At 45.0% G+C, this 15,606-nt stretch overlaps 1 protein-coding gene across 2 annotated transcripts in view; it reads right to left on the bottom strand.

The window, feature by feature from the left end:
• TNKS (tankyrase) overlaps positions 1-15,606 on the bottom strand; it is a 349,200-nt gene that overhangs the window by 38,250 nt on the left and 295,344 nt on the right. For both annotated transcript variants that reach the window (XM_075352460.1, XM_075352461.1), the window contains exons 16-17: positions 8,551-8,770; positions 1,705-1,814 (exon numbers count right to left, since the gene is read on the bottom strand). In XM_075352460.1, coding sequence (XP_075208575.1) covers positions 1,705-1,814; positions 8,551-8,770 — 330 coding nt within the window. The remainder of the gene's footprint in view (positions 1-1,704; positions 1,815-8,550; positions 8,771-15,606) is intronic.

Below are 15,606 nucleotides of genomic sequence, written 5' to 3'. Positions count from 1 at the left end.
AGATTGTGCTGTGAATTTCACTCCGCATGTCTGAAAATCCACCTGAATTTTTCTACAGTGTATAAATGGTGTCTTAAATATTGTGTGCCAAATTGTTGTGGACACCACTTAATAGCATAAATTGCAGTGCCATTGTAAAACACTACTCATCTTACAAAAACAAAAAAAAAAAAAAAAAGCAAACAGCTGTACCAATGGTAATATTAAAAAAAAAAGCTGTGGCGTAAACTGGTCTGATAAGGAAGAGCAATAAGACGTTTATGATGTTGGCAACCAATGAGTGCTGCAACTGTCAAAGAAGACCTTTTGGAAGAGACCACCACTACAAAAAATTGAAGGGATCATAAATTGTAAGGCTATGTGCGCAAAATGAGTATTTGGCTGCCGAAATTTCTGCACCAAATCTACATCTATTGGTAGAAAGAAAAATAAATAAACTATTAATATATATTTTGATGACGTTTTTTCCATGCATCCTGGGGTGGAAAAGTGCTGCAAAACCGCTGAAAGAATTGACATACTGCAAATTTATTTTTGCACCAAATCTGCATGGGAAAAAAAACCCCAAAACAATCTGTGCACAAAACCTCAGAATTCTCATGGACTTTGGTGGCATAAAGATTTGCATACAGTTTTGTGACAAAACTGCACTAAAAAATGCATAACAAAAACGTGATAAAAATGCACTGTGTGCACATATTCTAGAGGTCCATTTCAGCATGGGTGGGTTCCTTACACGAGTTTCCCACTACTCAGACAACCCCTTCTCAATCAGCATGTTTGCCACTAGTATAATAACACTTGTACTCGCCTCCAGCTGGGTCGACAGTCGCTCTCCTGGGGCTCACACGAGATTGTCATGTGTACTGCGCAAAATCAGCGCTGGCTTCACTTTTTCCAACTTCCGACATATCAGACATCAAGAGGATGCGAGTGGGCAGCTGGAGCTCTGACTACCTCTTCATTTCTGATACGTTTGGAAGGCGTAATGAATGAAGCCAGCGCTAATGAGGTGCAGGACTCATGACAATCTCACACGAGCCCTGGGAGAGCGCCTGCTGACACCGCTGGAACAGCGCCAGCACTGAAAGGGAGTATAAGTTTTAATTTACTTGTGCAAACACGCTGTTTGAGACATGGTTGTCCAAGTAGTGTACAATCCCTTCAATGACGCATGCCCATCTAAAGTTAACCCTTTCATGAAAGCCATTTTTCGAGCCATAGCTTTTTTTTTATTTTTCTTCCCACATAGCCATAGGAGAGCGTTTTTTTTTTTTGTGGGAGGAGTTGTACTTGTAAATTACACATTTCATTCTACGACAGTTCTAGAACACGGTGCTTTGAAACTGCAAAGAAAAAAAAAAAAGGAAGCAATTTCACAATTATTTAATTTATAATTGTTGTATTTACAATGTTCACGAAATGGTTAAATTGACCCGACAATATGATTCTCCAGATCAGTATAAAGATTCCAAACAACTATAGTTTTTTTTTTTTTTTTTTTTTTAATTTAAATGGTAGAAAAAAAAACTAAATAAATTGGAAGTTTGTATTAAAATGAATAAATAAAATTGGCTTGTGTACCCTTTTGGTGGAGAAGTATCAGCATTAAGCCTGATGGTTTGAACCACACTACAGGTGAAATACCTCTTTAGAAAGAAACAATATTTCACATCTGGCAGTCTAAACCACAATTATTCATACCCCATATGATGCAGCATTGTGTAAGGGAATAAGCCCTCCTTTATCCTGTGCATTTACGTCTGCACCATGCTCTAGGAGATATTCCGCCACCTCCAGGTTGTTATAGCCGGCTGCAAAAAAAAAAAGAACAAAAGCATTTCAGAGACACAAAACTGAATGACAAAAAACTTTAAAGAAAATCCATCATTGGGATTTTGCAACCTAATCTGAGAGCAGCATATTATGGAGCCAGAGATCCTGATTCCAGCAATGTGTCACTTACTGGCCTGCTAGCTCTAGTCAGCAGCAGATTATCATTAGAGGACTAGTAAACCTGCTGACAAGTACCAACCATGCCCGCACAAGTGATTGGCATCTTTCTGGCTTGCCATGTGTACACAGTAATTTACATGTGCATGTGTGTTATAGCTTTACAGAGATCTGGTAGAGCTGCAGCAGACAAAACAGTGATTTTATAAAAACTTCAGTGGATAGCCAGATAAGTCACACATTGCTGGAATCAGGCTCTCTGTCTCTACATTAAGCTTCGTTCAGATGGAGTAGCAAAAAGCTGGTGACAGATTCCCTTTAACACAACTGTTTATGAAACAAATGAAGTACTCTACACTACAGCAGTAAATCATAAATCCCAGTGATAAAATAATTCACCACAACAGTAAATACGCTACAAACAAGAAAAGGGTGAAAGACCACAAAAATGATGTTAAAAATATTTATTTTATTGATTCATAGTTAAAAAGTATTTTGTTTTAATATAAAACACTTAAAATGATGGGGAGAAAATACACATAGTTTAAGAAAAGCTGAATGTAGAACAGGGCATTACTAAAGTGGAGCAAAACGTACGTCAGAGTCTACGGGCTCTTCACTTCTGTGGTAGTTTCTATTATATGGTATGTTTGTCTCCATATCAATTGTATAATATTTTCGGTCTCATCATACTTTTTCTGAACCATAATACCCATTATTATACCACTTTAATAATACTGTTCCAAATACATCTTGTATATATACTCCCCAGCAATGTAAGAGTTTTATATTAAAAGAAAGTTAAAAAAGTACCGTATTTTTCGTTTTATAAGACGCACCGGATTAAAAGACGCACCCCAAATTTAGAGAGAAAGGTAAAAAAAATATAAAAATGGGGTCCGTTGTATACTCCGGTGTTGTCTTACCGGAGGGGGGGGGCAGCAGTGATGGTGAAGCGGGGTCACAGGAGGCAGAGGTTGTGCTGGCAGCCATGGCGGGTCCGTGGTGGCAGCGGCGGTCAGTGGTGGCGGGTCAGTGGAGTCAGCGCACGCGCACTCTCAGCGCCATCATTTGAAACTGCGACCGCGGACACACGCCGCACAGCCAGCCGCCCGCACGCACAGAGTGGCAGCCAGTAGGCCGTCTACCCACCCGCACAGAGAGGCAGCCGGCACCGACGCACCCGGCCACCCGCACGTAGCCACAGGCACCCGGCCGCCGGCACGCAGCCACATGCACCCGGCCGCCCGCACGCACCCAGTCGCCGCACAGACTGCCCCCCGGTAAGCTATATTCGGATTTTAAAATGCACCCCTCATTTTCCTCCCAAATTTTTGGGAGTAAATGTGCGTCTTATAATCCGAAAAATACGCTATTTTATGACCACATAAAATTTACAAATATCAATACAATACTTTCTTGTACATTCGTCATCATTTTAACATTTTTTCTGTCACAACAACAAAATCCTATGATACCTGAAACTGAAGCATATACAGCATTTTTCGTTTTAGAAGACATACCAGAATACAAGACGCACCCCAAATTTAGAGATGAAAAAAAAAAAAAAAAAGTAAAAAAAAGGGGTCCGTTTTATACTCCGATGTTTTACCGGAGGGGGGCGGCAGCGGTAGTGCATTGGAATCAAAGGAGGCAGGGGCGGTGCTGGTTGCGTCTGTGCTGGCAGCGGAAGCTGGGGTAACTGTGTGGTGCAGGCCTGTGCGGCCGGTGTCCCAGAAGCTCTGTCGGCGGTCCTGGCTTCAAAGAAATGGCACCCGGAGTGGCGCGTGCGCAGGTGGCACTCCCAGTCGAGAGCTCCATCTGCACATGCGCTGACTCCGGGCACCATCATTTGAACCCAGACCATCTGGGATACCTGCCGCACTGGCCTGCTCCATACAGCCACTGCAGCCCGCTGGCCCGCACAGAGAGGCAGCCGGCCGCCTGCCCGCACAGACAGCCGCTCGCGCAAATTCTACACCTCCCGGTAAACTATATACGAATTTTAAGATGCACCCTTTATTTCCCTCCAAAATTTTTGGAAGGAAAAGTGCGTCTTCTAATTCAAAAAATAACCGTAACATTTCTAAACTTCTCAAAATGATTCTTCGGGTTTTAATGCTGTATTTCCAATCTCCCCAGTGATTCATCTAGATGGCTCCAGGTACAGTGGGTACGGAAAGTATTCAGACCACATTTACATTTTTCACTCTTTGTTTCATTGCAGCCGTTTGGTAAATTCAAAAAAGATCATTTTTTTTCTCTCAATGTACACACTGCACCCCATCCCCCATCTTGACAGAAAAAACCCAGAAATGTAGAAATTTTTGAAAATTTGTAAAACAAGAAAACTGACATATCACATGGTCATAAGTATTCAGACCCTTTGCTCAGACACTTATATTTAAGTCTCATGCCGTACATTTCCTTGTGATCCTCCTTGAGTTGGTTCTACTCCTTCATCGGAGTCCAGCTGTGTTTAATTAAACTGATAGGACTTGATTTGAAAAGGCACACACCTGTCTATAGAAGACCTCACAGCTCACAGTGCATATCAGATCAAATGAAAATCATGAGGTCAAAGGAACTGCCCAAGGAGCTCAGAGACAGAATTGTGGCAAGGCACAGATCTGGTCAAGGTTACAAAAGAATTTCTGCAATACTCAAGATTCCTAAGAGCATAGTGGCCTCCATAATCCTTAAAAGGAAGAAGTTTGTGGCCACCAGAACTCTTCCTACACCTGGCCATCCAGCCAAACTGAGCAATTCATTGGAGCAGAGCCTTAAGGGTGCTTTACACGCTGTGACATCGTTCGTGCGACATTTGGTGCTCGCTGCCGTAGCGAACATTATCGCTACGGCAGCGTCACATGCACATACCTTGTCAGCGACGTCGCTGTGACCGTCGAACAATCCCTCCCTCAAGGGGGAGGTTCGTTCGACGTCATAGCAACGTCACTAAGCGGCCGGCCAATAGAAGCGGAGGGGCGGAGATGAGCGGGACGTAACATCTTGCCCACCTCCTTCCTTCCGCATTGCTGGTGGACGCAGGTAAGGAGATGTTCGTCGTTCCTGCGGTGTCACACATAGCGATGTGTGATGCCGCAGGAAAGATGATCATCATACCTGTGGCAGCAGCGATATTAAGGAAAGGAGCGAACGATTTTGCAATCGTTGATAGTCGCTCCTTGGTGTCACACGCTGCGATCTCACTACCGGCGCCGGATGTGCGTCACTAATGACGTGACCCCGATGATATATCGGTAGCGATGTCGCAGCGTGTAAAGCACCCTTTAGTGAGAGGTAAAGAAGAAATCACAAGGTCACTGTGGCTGAGCTCCAGAGATGCAGTAGGGAGATGGAAGAAAGTTCCACAAAGTCATCTATCACTGCAGCCCTCCACCAGCCGGGCCATTATGGTAGAGTGGCTAGATGAAGCCTCTCCTCAGTGCAAGACATATGAAAGCCTGCACAGAGTTTGCAAAAAAACACATGAAGGACTCCCAGAACCAGGCACTGCTCATCACCTGCCCAACACAATCCCAACAGTGAAACATGGTGGTGGCAGCATCATGCTATGGGGGCGTGTTTTTCAGATGCAGGGACAGGACCACTGTTTGCAACTGAAGGAAAGATGAATGCAACCAAGTGCAGAGATATCCTGGAAGAAAACATCTTCCAGAGTACTCTGGACCTCAGACTTGGCTGAAGGTTCATCTTCCAACAAGACAATTACTCTAAGCACACGGCTAAAATAACAAAAGGAGTGGCTTCAGAACAACTCTGTGACCATTCTTCACTGGCCCAGCCAAAGCCCTGACCTAAACCCAATGCAGCATCTCTGGAGAGACCTGAAAATGGCTGTCCACCAACGTTCACCATCCAACCTGACGGCACTGGAGAGGATTTGCAAGGAAGAATGGCAGAGGAACCCCAACTCCAGGTGTGAAAAACTTGTATCATTCCCAAGAAAACTCATGGCTGTAGTAGCTCAAAAGTGTACTTCTACTCAATACTGAGCAAAGGGTCTGAATACTTATGACCATGTGATATTTCAGTTTCCTTGTTTTGTTTAATAAATTTGCAAAACTTTCTATTTTCTTTTTTACAAGATGGGGTGCACAGTGTACATTAATGAGAAAAAAAATAAACTTTTTTGAATTTAACAAATGGCTGCAATGAAACAGAGTGAAAAATGTAAAGGGTTCTGAATACTTTCCGTACCCACTATATATACCAGGTTGTGTCTTTGAATGGTTTCATTATTCGGGAGATCTCGTTTTGCGATTAACTTTTTACTATAAATGTTCTCCACTTTTTAAAATACCTTAGTTGTATTTTTTTTCTTTGCTGCTTTCTGCATCTAATTGATCAAACGCCAACAGTGTCTTCATATTGTTCACCATTTCTGGTATATCAGGTACCTGTCTATCTAGCCTGTGCATGAGAATGCAATTTTTCTTTTACTTCCATTAACATCACACGTATAGTATTTGGGATATACGCATGTCCTTCACTCGCTACCCCCATTATAGCTATATGATGAAATAGGCAAGCTAGCGATTCTTTTGGCACTTTTATACCCCATATTTTTTGTGTGTGTTCAATTGCTTCCTCCTACACTCCTATAACCCGGCATTCCCATATACAATGAATAAGGTGTGTTGTGTAAAGGTTGTACTTTGGGCAGCTTCTCAGATAGTCTACTGGAGCATTTCTAAAAGTCGTAAATCGCGTTGTGTATCAATTTGTATTGCATATCTCCTCTGCTCATTTATCATGACCTTTTTAACTTTTATCCAGTCCTTAATCGATATGTCCTACAGTTCCTCATCAGGTATCCTATTCCCCCAGTTAAAAAGAGGCATTACTCTCACCTTCACTCTTATGCTGGCTACGTAGGTGGGAACATAGCATTGCCAGCGACATCTGTCTTACGTCTGCTCCGATCAAGCGGTCAAAGAGTCCTTTCTTGCCTAGTTTTCCCAATTCTTTCACCACAGACATGTAATGACTTACTGTCTACATTGGAATTGCTGAGCAACGGTAGGTTATACTTAGTAGGAAAATTCTGGCCAACTCCATACCCACGGCCCCCAGTTTTTTCCTTTTTGTTTCCACTCCTGGAAGAATTTGATTTGCTTGCCCTGTTCAAAATTGGGGTCTTTCCACAGAGGCATAGGTCTGGATAGACAAAATGGTAGTCCGTATAATTTTCTTATTGCCTTCCATGCTCCTCTCGTGTCTTGCAATAAGCTGCTTTCATGTGTAATATTGCGACTATATCGAATGGCCTCGCTAACTCCTTTTCTGTGTACTAGAGAAGCAGCTCGTATTATTTATCCAATCTTTGATGTGTCTAGTAAGGGCCACTAGATTATATGCACTGATCAAGGCCAAGAAAATGCTTTTTAATGAAGTATCAATAAAACTAATATTTTTATCATTTTTGTGGTCATTCACCCCTTTTCTTACATGTAGGGTATCACCGAATACTTTGTAGCCTATAACAACACATAAGGCTGCTTTCACACATCAGTTTTTCAACGTCAGTGACGATCCGGTGAAAAAAACTGATGCAATGGATCCGGTGAAAAAACGGATCCGTTGTATCAGTTTTTTCCATGCGTTCCTTCAGTTTGACAGATCCGTTAGGATACTGAGCATGCTCCGTTCAAAAAACCGTATCAGTCGTTGGATTCCATCATATGCCGGATGACGACGGATCCGACGCCCATAGGCTTCCATTATACAACATGTCGAACGGCGCCAGAGACAAAAAAAGTTCCATGCTGAGTCCTTTCCGGCAGCCAGACAAATTTTGCCGGATCTGGCGGACGCCGCATGCAATGCAAGGCCATCTGGCACAATCCGGCGCTAATACAAGTCTATGGGGAATAAAACTGATCCGACGTCGGATCAGTTTTATCCACAATTTGCCGGATTGTGCCCGACGGCGAAAACCGGATGTGTGAAAGCAGCCTAACCCAGGACATTAAATACATTGGCACTGTAACACACAGCTCAAGAGAAAACACTGCAAGCGCTCCTATCACACTGCATGACAGAAAAGAGGTAAAAGAAGATTATAATAGGGTAGATGCTGGTGAAATAGTACTGAAATCTTTAATGTGTGGAGCTTATTCGGTGGCAATGCTCATCCCCGAGTAGGATATTTTGTCTGTAAGAATAACTCATTTTGTTGCTGTGTAAGAGGAGGATGGGAGAGTCGGGCAAGCTGGAATCCCAGCTGTTTCATCCCTCATGACACGGCTCATCAGCTCTGATCAGTAATAGGATGTTTACTAAAGGAAGGTTTAATCAGATGTGGATGAAACCCCGAGAACATCTGTCATTCAAACTATTGCTTGTATATCTGCGGACTGATACATTAACAATATGTTATTGCTCATTTAGGATGTACCCCAAGACAGACATTTACCCTACACTCTTTCCGTTAGCTGCCTACCTTTGATATGGCTTTCATGCAAAAGCACCAGAGTAACAAACTGACCAAGTAAAAGAAAAATGTGCTGTTTCCCATCAACACGAGATTAGGCGAAACCTGGACAAGGCCATCAGTAAGACCAACCTCACCTGCTAGATGCAGAGGCGTAGAGTTTCTCCCTTGTGTGTCCCTGCAGTTAATGTTTTCTTGTGTACATAGCTTTTGCACTCTTGCTAAGCACCCTTTCTTGGCTGCATCGAGCAGAGCCGCATCTCCTCGTAACAAATCTTGAATGTCGGTGTCCCCATCTTTTACCAAATCTAGGGGTGTGTTCCCATCTCTGTTTTTCTTTGTTGGATCTGCGCCATGCTGGGAAAGAAATACATTTTTTAGTTCGGTTGAAGTAGCCCTCAATACGACAAAGCAAGGGAGAAATAACTATGGCCATGTTCACATGTCATAGATTTGTGGTGCAGAATCCGAATGGCAAATCTGCAGCAATTTACTTTAAAATGCACGTAAATAGCATTTTCAGAATATTCACAAACTGTCGAAAAAATCTGCACAGAAATTAAAGCTCACTGTTGTATGGATCTGCTCCATCTATAGACCATTTAAAGGGACTATGTCACCAAGTTTTTCTACCCCATCTGAGAGCAACATAATGTAGAGACCCTGATTCCAGCGATGTGTAACTTACTGAGCTGTTTGCTGTCATTTATATATAATCAATGTTTTCTCTGCTGCAGATCTAGCAGTTATACAGAGCTCATAAATATGCTGGACTACCTGCAGCACACCCAATAGTCCCGTAATGATAAATCACTGATTAATCAGCAGTAGTTTATCAAAACTAGACTAAGCAGCTCAGTAAGTTACACACCGCTGGAATCAGGATCTCTGCCCCAACATTATGCTGCTCTTAGATTAGGGGCAAAAACCTGGTGATAGATTCCCTTTAAAGTATAGGCAACAAAATTTAAGACGCAGTTCTTGCAGGGTTCAGGCTCACGTTCCCAGGGTTCACATGAGGTTGTAGCAGCACACAGTCTCCGCGCCCAATCACCGCCAGCTTCTCACTCACCCCTTTCGACGTATGAGTAACTAACAGGAAGTGAGAGCTGCGGCTGGCTGTGATTGGGCATGGGGTTTACATGATGTAACAACCTCACAAAAGTCCTGAGAATGCAAGTGCCGACACCGCTGTGGCATGAGAGGATGTGTTATTTTAATGGCGCCATATATCGGGAATGAGAAGAGGTTGTCCGAGTGGTGGAGAGCCCCTTCAGTGGAATTGTTCACTACTTAGCCAACCTTTTCTCAATCACTATGTTTGCCCACCTCTTACATAGCAAATATTATACTTACCTCTTGTGCCAGCTTCATCCAGCGATGTTAGCACTCACTCTCCGGCGCTTCTGTTGGTTGTTACATCATGCGAGCTCCGCGCCCAACCAGCGCTCTCAGGAAATCTGTCAGCAGGTGCTTGCTATGTAATCTGATAACCACGTGTGGCAGGTGTCAAAATACTAAATTAAGAGATGTGTCACTTATCAAGTTGTGTACTATTTACAAGCGTTTATCACTGCTCAGACTACAACAAGTACAGCAGCGGTTGAGACCTAGTCAGACGGCGTTCCTGCCAGTAATAAGCAGTTCACTGTCAATAAACAATGCATGCAGAGAGCCTGTTTCTGAGCTCTATTTCATCCTACAGTTAAGAACTTTGTGTCACAAATGTTTTACCCAGTAAAGTAGTATAAGTTTTAATCTAACAAATGTAGATTTTTATGTAGCAAATTGAAATACTATCAACCCTCCACAACAAAGAGAACCCAAGCCAAACTGTTCTCACCAGTGCAGTCTCGGGCGACTGTGGCTGGTTAAAATTGATGATCTCCAAAGCAAGGGGAAAAAAACAACCTGTTGACAGATTCCCTTCAAAATCCGTTAAATACTATAATAATGGCAGGGTCATTATAATAACAAATCCTACCCATGGGTAACCCTGTATAATTTAAATATACATAAATACCTTTACAAGAATAAATTAAAAATTATACACAACAAAATATACATCTGCATTGAAAATATAGTGTGAAAATCAGATTAAACTCAAAAGGAATAGGATGTAAATGTTGAAAAATTGATGAAAAGTTGCAAAGCAGGATAGCCCGGATAGTAGCCTCAATCAAGTTCCAAAGAATTTCAAACTGTTCTGCAGGCTCAGGGTGCATCAATATCAGTGCCAACTATCCGTCAACATTTCAATTAAACGCTATGGCAGGAGGCAAAGGAGGACCCAACTGCTGACACAGAGATAAAAAATAAAAAAAAGTTATGGTAGACTGCAGTTTTCCAAAATATGTGAGTAAGCTGGGAAAGCGTCTTGCGGACAGATGAGACCAAGACGGAGCTTTTTGGTAAAGCACACCTTTCTATTGTTTACCAATAATTTAATAAAGCCTAGAAAGAAAAGAACATAGTGCCTGCAGTTCAGTATGGTGGAGGTTCAAAGATTTTTTTGGGGTTGTTGTGGTGCATCTTGCACTGGGTGCCTTGACTATTTGCAAGGCATTATGAAATCTGACCCAGTGTCAGAAAGCTGCGTTCATGTCCCATGTCATGGGTGTCCAGCAGGACAATGACCCCAAATATACAGTATTTTTCGTTTCATAAGACACACCTCAAATTTATAGAAAGAGCAAAGAAAAAAAAAAAAACAAAATTGGGTCAGTTTTGTAATCCAGTGGCATCTTACCGGGGAGGGATGGCGGCCACAGTGGTGGAGCAGGGGTCACAGGAGGCAAGGGCGGTACTGGAGTACGGCGATGCTATGGGCAGTCCAGAGGGGGGCCCAGATGCTCCCTGTGGGCTGCGCTGCTCTGTGCTGGGGCAGCGGGCGCTGCTCTGTGCTGGGGCAGCGGGCGCTGCTCTGTGCTGGGGCAGCGGGCGCTGCTCTGTGCTGGGGCAGCGGGCGCTGCTCTGTGCTGGGGCAGCGGGCGCTGCTCTGTGCTGGGGCAGCGGGCGCTGCTCTGTGCTGGGGCAGCGGGCGCTGCTCTGTGCTGGGGCAGCGGGCGCTGCTCTGTGCTGGGGCAGCGGGCGCTGCTCTGTGCTGGGGCAGCGGGTGCTGCTCTGTGCTGGGGCAGCGGGCGCTGCTCTGTGCTGGTGCTCGCTGCGGATGGTGAGGCACGGGCCATTCTTAAGATGTCAGTGATGTGGGCTTCTAAGAAATAGCGTCCGGAGTCGGCGTGTGCGCAGATTAAGTTATCGGCTCAATGAGATCCCATCTGCGCACGCGCCACTTTACTTAAGTCCACTGCTGGGACGTCAATGGACCAAAGGCGGCACGTGCGCAGATGAGAGCTTGAGCCAAGAGCTTCATCTGCGCACGCAATGACTCTGGGCGCCATTTGAAGCCCTCATCGCCAACATCTTTAGAATGGCCCGTGCCTCATTGCCCGCCGCACAAAGCAGTGCTACCCGCCACACAGAGAAGCCCGCAGCACAAAATTGCCCCTGCCTCCTGTGACCTCTCCCCACCACCCCCTCGTTAAGCTACATTCGGATTTTAAGATGCACCCCTAATTTTCCCATTTTCCTTTCAAATACCTCCCAAGACTCCATTTTCTTACCAAATTTTTGGGAAGAAAAGTGTGTCTTATAATCCGAAAAATACGGTACTTCAAGAAGCACCAATAAATGGATGGAAACAAAGCACTGGTGATTTCTGCAGTGGCCAGCAATGAGTCTAGGATGTAACTACCATTGACCAGCTGTGGAGAGATCTTAAAATTGTTCTTGGGAGAAGGCACCTTGAAATATGAGAGACCTGGAGCCATTTGCAAAAGAAGAGTGGTCTAAAATTCCAGTTGAGAGATGCAAGAAGCTTGTTGGTAGTTATAGGAAGCGAATGACTGCAGTTAAAGGAGTTGTCTGACATTAGCTTAACAAAAATTTTTGAGTTTATCTGTGCTGTATTGTCATATAAATCACCCCTACATTGTTATTTTTTGTTTTCTAACTTTTGTTCCTCTTGAATTATCCCTTTATTCTCTGCAGCTTTTGTTTACATTCAGCTCCAGCAAACTGACCACTTCCTGTGCAAAACCTCAGTCAGAGCTGTCACCACCCAGCCTCAGTGTCCAGCCCCTCCCCAGTGTCCAGCCTCGCCCCCTGCCCACCCCCTGCACACACATTCCCTGTCAGTATTCTTCCCCAGCACCTGACTTGGTATCACTACAGCATTGCAAATAACAGCCCCACATCGGGCTCTGCACCGCACACGCACACATAGGGCTCTGCACCGCACACGCACACATAGGGCTCTGCACCGCACACGCACACATAGGGCTCTGCACCGCACACGCACACATATGGCTCTGCACCGCACACGCACACATATGGCTCTGCACCGCACACGCACACATATGGCTCTGCACCGCACACGCACACATATGGCTCTGCACCGCACACATATGGCTCTGCACCGCACACGCACACATATGGCTCTGCACCGAACGCGCACACATATGGCTCTGCACGCGCACACATATGGCTCAGCACGCGCACACATATGGCTCTGCACGCGCACACATATGGCTCTGCACGCGCACACATATGGCTCTGCACGCGCACACATATGGCTCTGCACGCGCACACATATGGCTCTGCACGCGCACACATATGGCTCTGCACGCGCACACATATGGCTCTGCACGCGCACACATATGGCTCTGCACGCGCACACATATGGCTCTGCACGCGCACACATATGGCTCTGCACGCGCACACATATGGCTCTGCACGCGCACACATATGGCTCTGCACGCGCACACATATGGCTCTGCACGCGCACACATATGGCTCTGCACGCGCACACATATGGCTCTGCACGCGCACACATATGGCTCTGCACGCGCACACATATGGCTCTGCACGCGCACACATATGGCTCTGCACGCGCACACATATGGCTCTGCACGCGCACACATATGGCTCTGCACGCGCACACATATGGCTCTGCACGCGCACACATATGGCTCTGCACGCGCACACATATGGCTCTGCACGCGCACACATATGGCTCTGCACGCGCACACATATGGCTCTGCACGCGCACACATATGGCTCTGCACGCGCACACATATGGCTCTGCACGCGCACACATATGGCTCTGCACGCGCACACATATGGCTCTGCACGCGCACACATATGGCTCTGCACCCCTCCCCCATATGGCTCTGCACCCCCCCCCCATAGGGAACACATGTAGGGAGTACATACTCACCCGTCCTCGGTCCCCGCCGCTCCTGCATGTTCGCCAGCTGTCTGTGCTCTGGCCATATCAGCACAGTAGTGACGTCACCGCTGTGCTGAAGAGAGCACAGACAGCGGGAGGGACAGTGATGAGAAGCAGCGCTGCGCTGCTTCTCATCAGCACTTTCAAATGTACCGGCATCTGTGATCTGCGATGCCAGTACATTTGAATGTGTGATCCTGAGCAGGGGACCCGGTGCTGGCGCTGACACTGCGGCAGCTGCCGCCAGGCCCCTCCCCCAGGTCACAGACCCCACAGCAGTGCAGGGGGAGGTTACTGGAGAGTAAAAGAGGTGCGGGGGAATGTGTGGGAGGGTGCAGGGAAGGGGGCGGGGCTCATCGCACTGTACCCGCCCAGCAGGGAGGCGACATGCTGTTCCACATTTGCATGTCAACATGGCCCTGCCCATGTTGACATGAAATGACCGGAAGCAGCAAAATCGCGGCAGGAGCGGTCACATGACCACTCTGAGCCGGGGGAGAGGGGCTGACAGCAGGGCAGGTAAGTGGTCTCTATCTACTTACCTGCCCCAATGTAGCCCAATAGGGAAATAAAAAAAAAAAGTCAAAGAAGCCGGATAACCCCTTTAAGTTTTTCCAACAAAATAAGTTAAGGGTGGCAGCAATTTTGTCCAGCCCATTATTTGTGGGCAAAATTGAGTTTTGTGCGAAATAATGCTCAATTTGTCTTTTATTTCTAATGTTTCAATACACACCAAGGAAATAAACATGCGTATAACGAAACATAATTGCAATAATTTTCTTGAGAGATACTTAATTTTCTGTAACAACTTCAATGGTTCCAACAATTTTAGCAATGACTATGTATAGCTCTATCCATACACACACGGCGGGTGAAATAAGTGTTGAACAGATAACCAATTTTTGAGGTAAATATAAGGTACTACTGACATTAAATTTTTTACCAGGTGTATGTAACAACCCATCCAATCATCACAGGCAAAAAAAACAAAAACAAAAAAACCCGTATCAAACTCTAAATGTCAACAACTTAAGTTATGTTTAATGATGAGAAAAGACGAAAGGAAAAAAGTATTCAACAAAATTAGGAGATGTGCATGGAAAGTCATGCCAAAAATTGAAATCTATCAGTAATTAGAAAGCAACCTGAAAGTGAAAAATAACATCAGCTGATTTAACTGATGGCCTGTAAAAAGGTTACAAGGTGCAAATAAGAAACCTCTCATGATCGGTAAAACCAGTGAGCCATCTCAAGATCTTTGTAACCTTATTGTTGCACATCATACTGACAGCATTGGTACAGAAGATTCCAGTGAGCACTCTAAGGCCCTGTGTGCACTAGAAAATGGAATTTTCTTAAGAAAATTCCGCAGGCTCTGAGAGATTACCGCACCCGCAGTAAAAAAAAACCGCAACAAACCGCATCCAAAAACCGCATGCGGTTTTGCCGCAAATTTTCCACAGGCTGTTCCCTGCGTTTTTTGACCATTATCTATGGCAAAAACCGCAGGTACCTGTGGAAAAGAAGTGACATGCAATTCTTTTTGCTGCAGAAAACCTGCAGCAAAACCTGTTTGTGAAAATAACCGCAGTGTGCGCACAGCATTTTTTTTTTTTTTTAACCATAGGTTTTGCTGGGGAAGGACTGCAGCAAGGTTATAAAACATTTTCTGCAGCAAAACACGCAGCAACACCACGGCAAAACCGCGTCAAAAACCGCAGCGTGCGCATAGGGCCTAAGAGCCATAATCTGGAAGTGTAAAGAAAATAATTTCACCATAAACCGGCCATGACTAGGTTCTCTTCGCAAGATTTCAGACAGAGGAGTGAAAATTATCAAATTAGTTGTCCAAGAGCCAATGTCCACCTACAGAAAAGGTGGTGTCACACATAGTGACGACGAC

This window comes from Anomaloglossus baeobatrachus, chromosome 1 (genome assembly GCF_048569485.1).
Source record: "Anomaloglossus baeobatrachus isolate aAnoBae1 chromosome 1, aAnoBae1.hap1, whole genome shotgun sequence".
Taxonomy (NCBI): domain Eukaryota; kingdom Metazoa; phylum Chordata; class Amphibia; order Anura; family Aromobatidae; genus Anomaloglossus; species Anomaloglossus baeobatrachus.
This window is presented reverse-complemented; position numbering and strand designations above follow the sequence as displayed.